Source organism: Hylobates moloch, unplaced genomic scaffold, assembly GCF_009828535.3.
Source record: "Hylobates moloch isolate HMO894 unplaced genomic scaffold, HMol_V3 SCAFFOLD_6, whole genome shotgun sequence".
In the NCBI taxonomy this organism is placed as follows: domain Eukaryota; kingdom Metazoa; phylum Chordata; class Mammalia; order Primates; family Hylobatidae; genus Hylobates; species Hylobates moloch.
The window spans coordinates 4,384,651-4,394,994 of record NW_026652281.1 but is presented as its reverse complement, the minus strand read 5'-3'; the positions used below and the strand labels follow the sequence as shown (position 1 = coordinate 4,394,994).

Sequence of the window (10,344 nt, the reverse complement as noted above, 5' to 3'; positions counted from 1 at the left end):
ACCTGGCATGCTCCATCGCCTCCTCCTGACCCAAGAAGCAGGATTCACCATTTGTGGCCAGGCATGGTCTGCCTGCAATCCCAGCACTTTGGGAGGCTGAGGTGGGTGGATCACCTGAGGCCAGGAGTTCGAGACTAGCCTGACCAACACTGTGAAACCCCGTCTCTACTAAAAATACAAAAATTAGCCGGGCGCGGTGTGATTTACGCCTATAATCCCAGCTACTCAGGAGTCTGAGGTGGGAGAATTGCTTGAACCTGGGAGGCGACACTACAGTGAGCCAAGCCTAGATCACGCTGTTGCACTCCAACCTGGGAGAAGAGCGAGACTCCATCTCAAAAAAAAAAAAAAAAAAGGATTCACTATTTGTTACAGAGGATCTTTATTTAGAATGCAAAAAAGAAATGATAAATCTCGTTTTGGACTGTTTCCATATCTGTAAAACAACTTATAAAAAACAGCCACTCCACCTGCAAGAAGTTCTTGATTGTGTTTATGTGTTTGCACAGCCCTGGGGGCTGGGATGGTGTGTTTGTCCAGAAGACAGCCTCTCCCTGGGACCCCAACAGCCAGGACCATGGCGCCCCCTTTCACCCGGCAGGAGTCAGCAAGAACCTGGAGGTGTCAGAGGTCCGGTCCACTCAGCGGGGCCTGGGAAACACTGTTCTGGAACTGGGCAGGCTGGATTCCTCGCTGGTCCTGCCACGTCTCTCCGAGCGGAGGCCCAGATTCGCTCAGTTCCCATCCAGGGTATTCAGCACACCTGCTCCAGGCAGCCATGCCCCTAGACACTTGAAGCTGGGACAACGGAGCAGGAGCCAGCCAGGCAAACCCACGACACCTCCTCAGGCTTCCGGGTCGATTTCTCCATCATCCGGGCACGACCCTGTCTCATCCAGCCAGACTAGGAGAAAGAGGGGATGGACAACCTGGATGCACCCTGACCCCACCACACCAAGCCCCGTTTCCCTGGGAGCTGCAGGGCTGGGGCCTCTGGGATTCCTTGCTTTCTGGTGCTGCCAGAGGCTGAGACGGGACCCAGCCCAGTGATGCTGGATCCTTCTGGGTGAATCGGACCCTGGAACTGCTTAAGTTTAAGAGGAACCCCTCCCAGGGTTCAGGAACCTCCCTGGGGCTCGGACCTTGTAGAGTAACCCTGTGTCTCCCCTATGCCCACGCTGGTCCTGGGAGCGGGGAAGGTGGTATGATCCCAATTTATAGGTGAGGACACAGGCTGAGAGAGAGAAGAGACTGTGACAGCCGAGCTAAGGACCTGAGCCTCTGTCTGCCCACACTGAGCTCTCTGATTAGACAGCACTGGGGTGCAGGAGGAGCACTGCAGCCGGAGCCCAGCTCTGCTCCCACCTTGCTGTGTGTCCCTGGGCGAGGCACTGTCCCTCTCTGCACCTGTTTGTTTCCCCATTTCTAAACTAGAGATAAGGGTTGGAATGAGAATCAAATGAGATTTGTGAAAAACATTTAGCCTGGTGCCAGGCACTTGGAAAGGTCCCAGAGGAATGCGCCCCATTGCACCCACCATGACTCCCCACCCAGCACCTGCACTGGCCCAACCTAGAGGGGCCTGACAGCTTTCTCCCAGTCACTTGCTCTGCTAGGCAAGCGGAGACCCAAGCTCAGGACATCTGGAAGGGTGTATGGATTCCCCCTCCCAGACAGCCTTCCACATACCCTACACCAGCCTCATGGGTGCCATGTCCCCTGCATGGGCCTAGCGAGACCCATGTCATGATGGCTGTCAGCTAACTGATGCCACCTGTGGGGAGGGCATCCGGCCTGGGGGCCACGGGGTGAAGTGCAGATCACACAGCCTGGGGCTGCATACCTGCTGCACCACTGACTAGCTACATGGCAAGTGTCTCAGCCTCTGTCATCCTCAGTTTGCCCATTTCTAAAATGGGGGTGCAGTGGCTCACGCCTGTAATTCCAGCAGTTTGGGAGGCCCAGGCGGGCAGATCACCTGAGGTCAGGAGTTGGAGACCAGCCTGGCCAACATGACGAAACCCCATTTCTACTAAAATACAAAAATTAGCTGGGTGTGGTGGCGGGCGCCTGTAATCCCAGCTACTCGGGAGGCGGAGGCAGAAGTTCACTTGAATGAAGGAGGTGGAGGTTGCAGTGAGCCAAGATTGCACCACGGCACTCCAGCCTGGGCGACAAAGCAAAACGCCGTCTCAAAAAAATAAATTAATACAAATAATAAAATGGGGATGAAATCTGTACTTAACTCTGAACTCTGAGAATTTCTGTAAGAACTAAATAAGAAAATCCATTCATTACACTCAGTACAGTGCTATCATGACCATCCCCAATATTACTATATTATTAATCATAGCAGCAGCCTCAGCACCTGGCGAAGGCCCAACTCAATAAATCTCTGCTCGATGAATGCATGAACAATTTGTCCCAGCAGCTCCAGAGGTATCACAGAGAGGCAGGTGGGGTTGCCGATTTGGGCCTCTGTCTCCCACCTCCTCACCCTCTCCCTGGGAAGAACTCTATTTCCTTGCTGCTCCCAGCAGTGAGCTGCATCTGGAAGGCCCAGGGTCTGGCCCCAGCCTGGGCATGGGCTGTGTTTCCAAGTCTGTCCTGTCCAGCCAAGCCAAACTGCAGCAGCCAACAAGATGGAGCAGCGGTCCTCCCGCTGGCAGGGGAAGGAGCATCCATCAATTACCTTGGCTGGCGGGAGCCACGGCGTGGCAGGCCAGCCCGGCCCCATCCATCAAGCGTCCTGGCTGCTGGCAGGGGCTGTCTACTAATTACTTAACACGCCGCGTCGTGCTGAGGCTGGCGCCGTGGCAGGGGGCTCACGGTGCAGTGTACACAGGTCTGACCATAAATGTTTAATGAACCCAGGGGGAGGTGGGGACGCAAGCACGGCCCCGTGGCCCAGAAGGACGCCCCCGAGAGCTGTCTGCACCGGGCCCCCAGACCCGACCCGGCTTGGCAGCGGAGGGGACGGCCTCACCTGTGTTCCCCGAGTCCCTTGGCAGCATCATGCCCGTGGGGGTGGGGGGCGTGATGATGATGTCGGGCACGTCTAGGTGCTTGTCGTTCAGGACGGGGGCCTCGTCGTGGTTGCTGCTGCTGCTGCTGACACACATTTGAAAGCCTGAGAAGCCAGGCGTGGAGCACACACGCACATACACATGACAGAGAGACAGGCATCAGTGGCCGCCGGGAAGCGCAGGCGCCACCCTCCCTTCACCATCACCTGAGTCCTGAGGCCTCGCAGCAAGGGGCGCAGCTGTCCCCGCATCACAGATGAAAACCGGAGTCTCAGGAAAGAAAAAGGAGCCCCCGTCACATCTCACAGAACCATGAGTCGGGAAATAGATTTTGGGAAGTGCTGCTCATATGCCAGTTGGCCTCTGGGTCCAGTTTTCAGCATTTATCATGTGGCCCAGCCAGCTGCAGCCTCATTCCCAGCCACCAACCCCTACTCTCCAAAGTGCTCCCACTTCCCCAGACTCCCTGGGCTCCTGGGGCCCCTTCGTGCCTTTGCATATGCTGTTTTCCCCCCCGCCTGGGATGCTCTTTCTTCGTCTGCCTGAGTAACAAGCTCCTGCTTATCCTTCAAAGCCCAGGAGCTGCAGGGCTGGGGCCTCTGAGATTCCTTGCTTTCTGGTGCTGCCAGAGGCTGAGACGGGACCCAGCCCAGTGATGCTGGATCCTTCTGGGTGAATCGGACCCTGGAACTGCTTAAGTTTAAGAGGAACCCCTCCCAGGGTTCAGGAACCTCCCTGGGGCTCGGACCTTGCAGAGTAACCCTGTGTCTCCCCTATGCCCACGCTGGTCCTGGGAGCAGGGAAGGTGGTATGATCCCAATTTATAGGTGAGGACACAGGCTCAGAGAGGGAAGAGACTGTGACAGCCGAGCTAAGAACCTGAGCCTCTGTCTGCCCACACTGGGCTCTCTGATTAGACAGCTCTTTCTTAGGAAAGGTGTCCCGGCAGATCTGGCTGCTCCCTTTTTTGCCCATCTGCACTCACTCATTCATCAATGAATGACATGATTTGTTTTTACTTCTGCCTCTATTTGCTGTGAACACCTGGAGGACAGCCTCTATTTCATTCATCTGTGTTTCCCTTGAGCCTAGTGCATGCTCGGGACAGAGTAAGTAGGAGTGCTTTAAATTTCAAATGCCAGCTGGCGGTGGCTCACGCCTGTAATGCCAGCACTTTTGGAGGCCGAGGCGGGCAGATCACTTGAGGTCAGGAGTTCGAGACCAGCCTGACCAACATGGTGAAACCCTGTCTCTACTAAAATACAAAAATTAGCCAGGTGTGGTGGCACACACCTGTAATCCTAGCTACTCAGGAGCTGAAGCAGGAGGAGAATCACTTAAACCTGGGAGGCAGAGGTTGAAGTAGGCTGAGATCACACCATTGCACTTCAGTGTAAATGACAGAGTAAGATTCCATCTTGAGAAAAAAAAAAAAAAGTCCAGGCGTGGTGGCTCACACCTGTAATCCCAGCACTTTGGGAGGCTGAAGTGGGCAGATCACCTAAGGTCAGGAGTTTGAGACCAGCCTGACCAACACGGAGAAACCCCGTCTCCACTAAAAATATAAAAAAAAATTAACTGGGCATGGTGGCAGGCGCCTGTAAACCCAGCTACTTGGGAGGCTGAGGCAGGAGAATTGCTTGAATCCGGGAGGCAGAGGTTGTGGTGAGCCAAGATTGTGCCATTGCACTCCAGCCTGGGCAACAAGAGTCAAACTCCGTCTCAAAAAAAAAAAAAAAAAAAATTAAACATAACCAAAAACCCTTCAGGCAGCATTAAACTAGGTGTTACAATCCTTGTCTCTATGCCCTATCACTTTGGTTTTGCCCCAAACAGTGCCAGGCTGGGATTAAATTAGCTCAAGTATCAGAGCCCCTGACCAACAGGAGAAGCTGAGTAATAAGGGGTTGGGGGGATATTTTTCCTACTGTTCTCAGGCCTCCCTTGACCACCATTAGGACAATGTTCCTAAGTGACCATTGTAGGGTCAGTGTGGGAGTTCTGAAATATGGCTCTGAGAGGCAGAGTCTAAGCCCTTGAGTGTGGATGGACGTAGTGACTTGCTTCCAACAAATAGGACAGACATGACGGTGTGTGACTTCCACGGTGAGGTCATAAAAGACACTGCAACTTCTTCCTTGCTCTCTCTTGGAACACTTGCTCTTGGGGAAGCCAGCCACCATGTTAGGAGGATGCTCAAGCAGCCTGTGGAGAAGCCCACGTGGGTGAGGAATCAAGGCCTCTAGCCAACAGCCACGAGGGAGCCTCCTCAGCAGTGGAGCCTCCAACCCCAGTCCAGCCATCAGATGAGACTGCAGCCCTGGCTGACATCTTGGATGTAACATCATGACCAACCCTGAGCCAGAACCACCCAGATAAGCCACTCCTCAATTCCTGACCCACGGAAACTCTGAGATAATAAAGGTTTTATGTTTAAGCCACAAAGTTTTGGCATAGTTTGTTATGCAGTGATAGATTACTGATAGAGTCAGCAAATCTTTCCCTGACCCCAGTAGGAAGGGATGGCAGGTGCACAGTGGGAATCTCATACCTGGCTGTGGGGAAATCACAGGGGGCTTCTCAGGGCAACCTTTGTTCACCCAAGGGGTGTTCCTCTGAGAGGCAGGTTACAGCTGGGCCGTCAGGGATGATCTGTTTGAATCCACAAAAGCATGTACACCTAGAGGACCTGGAGCCATGCCATTCAGGCCAAATTCTTGGTTCACCTGCAGCTTGACCAAGGCTGTAGGCTCAGAAAAACTGAAAGCAGCAGGCACACTGGCTTTGGAATCAGGCCACCAGCTGTGTGACCCCAGGCACACTGCACCTCCTCTCTGGGCCCTTTGTGTAGTAAAGAATTTAACCTTGCCTAAAAAGAGGTCTGGTCTCTGTCCGCGGTTTCTGGGAGGTGCTCTTTAAGCCCTTGGAACATCTTGCCTGATAGGAGAGTCTTTGTTTGCCAGGGGCTGTGGTTACACTGGGTGTCCAAAGCCGTGATTGATGGAGGGGGGCTCCGGGTCATGCCCAGAGAGACACCAGCCTGCAGCCTGAGCTCCAAAGTGAGCAATCAATCAGCCTCCAGAGGAGCCCCAGTGCCTTAGTCTCCTGGGGTTGCCACAACAAAGCACCATCAACCGGGTGGCTGGAACAATGGACATTCATTGTCTTACATATCTGGAGGCCAGAAGTTCCAGATCCAGGTACTGGCAGGGCTGGTTCCTCTGGAGGCTGCAAGGGAGAATGTTCCAAGTCCCTCTCCTGGCTTCTGGGGGTTGCTGACAATCTGGCGTTCCTAGGCTCGTAGAAGCCTCACCCCGTCTCTGCCTCTTGCCTTCACATTGTAGTCCCCCTGCGTCTTGTCTCTGTCCAGATTCCGCCCCCTGTTTTTTTTTTTTTTATTTGAGACGGATCTCGCTCTGTCGCCCAGGCTGGAATGCAGTAGCCTGATCTCGACTCACTGCAACCTCCGCCTCCTGGGTTCGAGCGATACTTCTGCCTCAGCCTCCCGAGTAGCTGGGACTACAGGTGCCTGCCACCACACCCAGCCAATTTTTATATGTTTAGTAGAGACGGGGTTTCACCATATTGGCCAGGCTGGTCTTGAACTCCTGACCTTGTGATCCACCCGCCTCGGCCTCCCAAAGTCCTGGGATTACAGGCATGAGCCACTGCGCCCGGCCTTGGAAGACTCTTGGCCCCTGACTACTGGGTAGTTTTGAGGGAAGAGGCCACCTCAGCCCAACAGAACTCTGAGCCCCTCAGCGGTACCCACACAGCCCCCTCGAAGCAGGTCTAATACAGTGGGGTTTGAACCTTCTTTACAGAAGAGAGCGTTTCTCCTGCATTCTGCACAGAAGCCCAGAGTGTGAAACAAATCTAAGGAAGTTACTTGGAGAGAGGCGCCCCTACCCCAAACAACCACAAACAAAGGGATGTGTTGCCACTGCCCAGACAAGCTACTGGGGCTGTAGACGTGCGCTCCTTCAGTCTCCATTGCCACCGTGCTCGGTGTCACCAGCCCCGTCTTACAGATGTGGAAACTGGGGACCTAAGAGAGTAATATCCACACACAACTGAACAGCTAGTGGGAGGCAGAGCCAGGATCCATCCCCAAACTGGAATCTGGCTGACCCCAAGAGCCGGTGCTTCCTGTAGCCATAATCCCATGTAACAGCTGGCAAACTTTCTGCAAGGGGCCAGGCAGGAAATATTTGATCTCCGTGGGCCACACAAACTACACACACAGCTTTGCCACGGCAGCCTGAAAGCAGCCGTAGACAACGTGGAAATGAACGAGCATGACTGTCTCAATAAAACTTTATTTCTAAAAGCAGGCATCAGGCAGGATTGGGTCTCAGGGCTGTGGTTGCCAATCCCTGCCCTTTAACATCCAGGACTGGCTGTGGAGGGGAGCTGGGATCTAAGACACACTGGCAATAACAGAACCTCGAAAGCCTGAGGCTTGTTCATGCCAAAAACAAAAGCCACAGCCAGAACCCCAGCTGCAGGTGGGCAGGGCAGCCCCCTCTTGAAGGGCTGCGTGTGAGGAAATGAATGAATTCACGAAAGCCCTTCGCCCAGCCAGCTGCCCCATAAGTGTTCTCTATTATCATCCACAAAGAGCTCCTTGCGGAGGCCCCCGACAAAAGGAATCGCTGATGATCATATCTGTAACAAGAGGGAGCCTCCCTGCTCACTCTCCAAACCCCTTCCTCGGTGAATACTCCAAGATTCTAAAATAAAACACCCCACATTTGCATTTTAACGTGGTCTGGAGCTTGAAGACAAAACCTACACATATAATCTGGAAGGATCAGATTCTCAGTGAGCCCTGGAGAGGCAGAAGTCTCGGAGGAGAGGGGGTTGGAGGGAGAGGAGGAAAGGAAGAGAGGAGGGAGGAGAGAACGGAGGGAAGGAGGAGAGGGAAGGAAGGAGAAGAGGGAGGGAGGAGTAAAAGCGGGGAGAAGAGGGAGAGAGGAGGAAGGGAGGGAAGGAGGAGAGAGGGGAGGAGGGAGAATAGGGAGGGAGGAGGAGGAGGAAGGGAAGGAAGAGAGGAGGGAGAGGATGGGAGGAGGAGAGAGGGGAGGAAGGAGAGGAGGAAGGGAGGGAGGAGACGGGGAGAAGGAAGAGGAGGGAGGGAAGGAGGACAGAGGGAGGGAAGGGGAGAAGGAAGGAGGGAGAAAAGGAGGGAGGAGGAAAGACAGGGCAGGAAGGGGAAGAGAGGAGGAGGAGGGAGGAGACAGGGGAGAGGGAGGAGGAAGGGAGGGAGAGGGCAGGGCAGGCAGGGAGGAGGGAGAGACCCCAGCCCCTCTCATATCCCCAGGGGCTGCCTAGCATCAGCAGCAGAGGTGGCCAAACAGGAGGGAACGCTCTCAGGAGGATGAAGCCAATGCTGGGGATTAAAAACCAAATGCCAGCCCTGCCCCAGACAAGGAGCTCATTTGTGCTAAGGCCAGAATTGTTATTTGTTAATTACGTGCCTGCCTTGGGCTATTAAAAGCCTATTTCCTGAGCCTGGGATTCCAGAAGGAAGGGAGCAGATCCCAGGGACCCAGGCCGGACCCAAGGCTTCAGAAAGATGGAGCCTGTGCGGGAAGCCCTTCCCACTTCTGGGGAGGCAGCCCAGCCTCGTGCTCCGGGTCACCAGTCCCTGACCCCTGCTCTGCGGCCATGCACTGTCCTCTGCAGTGCGGGCAGAGCCACGCAGACCAGACCACAGAACCCGGGGCCCTGGAGCTGGCTTTCCACACGGGTTACATAGGTGGGTGCTGGTGTGGCGAGGTCGGACAGGCTTTGAGACCCGGCTCTGCGCCCGCCTAGCTCCAGGACAGCGGTTCCTATCGCGGCTGCCCATTGAGATCACCTGGGAAGTTAACGTCACCTACCCAGGGCCTCAGCCCAGACAGGATGATTCAAGGCTCCCTGAGGAGCGCCAGGATTTTGAAAAACTCCCAGGTGACTTTAACAGCCAGGGATGGGAACCCCTGAGCTAGGGCCACCATGGCAACAGGTGGCTTTACTCTTGGAGCCTCAGTTTCCCTGGCTGTAAAACTGTTGTGACACCAGCCTTGCAGGAAATGCCAGGTGTGGGGTGTGGGGGCTGCCAAGTGTGGGGAGAAATGGCCCTCGGGAAGCCAGCTGGCCGGGGCCTGGGGGGGCCTGAGCTGGGGGTGCTGTGCCGCCTCTGCGCTGAGACCACCACTTCCTAAGCGTCCGGAGCTGGGCTCTGGGCTGAGTCTGCCATTCGCACTCCTGCATTCAACCCTCACACCATCGCTCAGGGAGAACACTAGGATCACGCCCATGCTACAAAGAGAACACTGAGCTTTGGAGAAGGGAGGCGACATGCTGGGAATACACAGAGCCCGGGGAGTAGGGCTGGGGCTTGACACAGCTCCAGGCCCCACTGCCCTCACCACTGCTGGGATCAGCAGCCCTGATCCTTCAAAAGCCCTGAGCCAGGCAAGCCCGTGCCCGAGATGCCACATCCAGGCTCTGTGGAGGATGCCCAGGTCCCTGGGGTCAGGGCACCATTTCCTGTGCCAGCTCTTGGTGAACTCCGGGCCGCCCAGAGGTCACCGCAGACACCCGCTGGAGACAGGAGCAAGCGCTGGCATCACGGCTCACGTGCGCCCTCTACTGGTTCTTTTTCATTTCATTTAAATTAATTAATTAATTGATTTTTTTGAGACAGGGTCTCTCTCTGTGGCTGAGGTTCACTGCAGCCTTGACTTCCCTGGCTCAAGCGATTCTCCCATCTTGGCCTCCCAAAGTGCTGGGTGAAACTACAGGCACTCTCCACCACACCTGGCTAAGTTTTAAACTTTTTGGTAGAGACAGGGCCTCACTATATTGGTCTTGAACTCCTAGGCTCAAACGATCCTCCTGCCTTGGCCTCCCAAAGTCCTGGGATTACAGGTATGAGCCACCCCACGCGGCCTGATTCTTTTAAACAGTGTTCGGGCTTGCACCCCAGACGTTGCACTTGGAGGCCCTGAATAGGACCTCGCCCTCTTCCCCAAGGCACCATCACACACACAGAGGGCTCCAGCCTGTTGGACCCTCGATGCGACGGACGGCCAGATGGCCCACTGGGCTACGGTCCACCTGGGCAGTGGCCCCACCTCTTTGGGCCTCTGCTTCCTCACCTGCAGAACTGGGGTAAATAACAATGCCCAGGTCCGGGTGGGCAGGCACGAGAGGTTAAGGACCACACTTGAGTCCTCACTCCAGCCAAGGCAGTGCGATGATTCTACATGCGTTTTGTGGATGAGAAAACCCCAGTGCTGGCCTTGCTGTGCACACGCAATAAACACAA

The 10,344-nt window shown here is 55.1% G+C and overlaps 1 protein-coding gene across 2 annotated transcripts in view; it reads right to left on the bottom strand.

Annotated features, from left to right (window-relative positions):
* Positions 1–365: 365 nt before the first annotated feature.
* Positions 366–10,344, bottom strand: part of CUNH16orf74 (chromosome unknown C16orf74 homolog) — a 41,980-nt gene continuing 32,001 nt past the window's right edge. The window contains exons 3-4 of one of the 2 annotated variants that reach the window (XM_032156276.2): positions 2,987–3,130; positions 366–904 (exon numbers count right to left, since the gene is read on the bottom strand). In XM_032156276.2, the coding sequence (XP_032012167.1) occupies positions 846–904; positions 2,987–3,130 (203 nt within the window). In that variant the 3' untranslated portion in view covers positions 366–845. The remainder of the gene's footprint in view (positions 905–2,986; positions 3,131–10,344) is intronic. The other variant, XM_032156277.2, reaches the window with a different exon arrangement.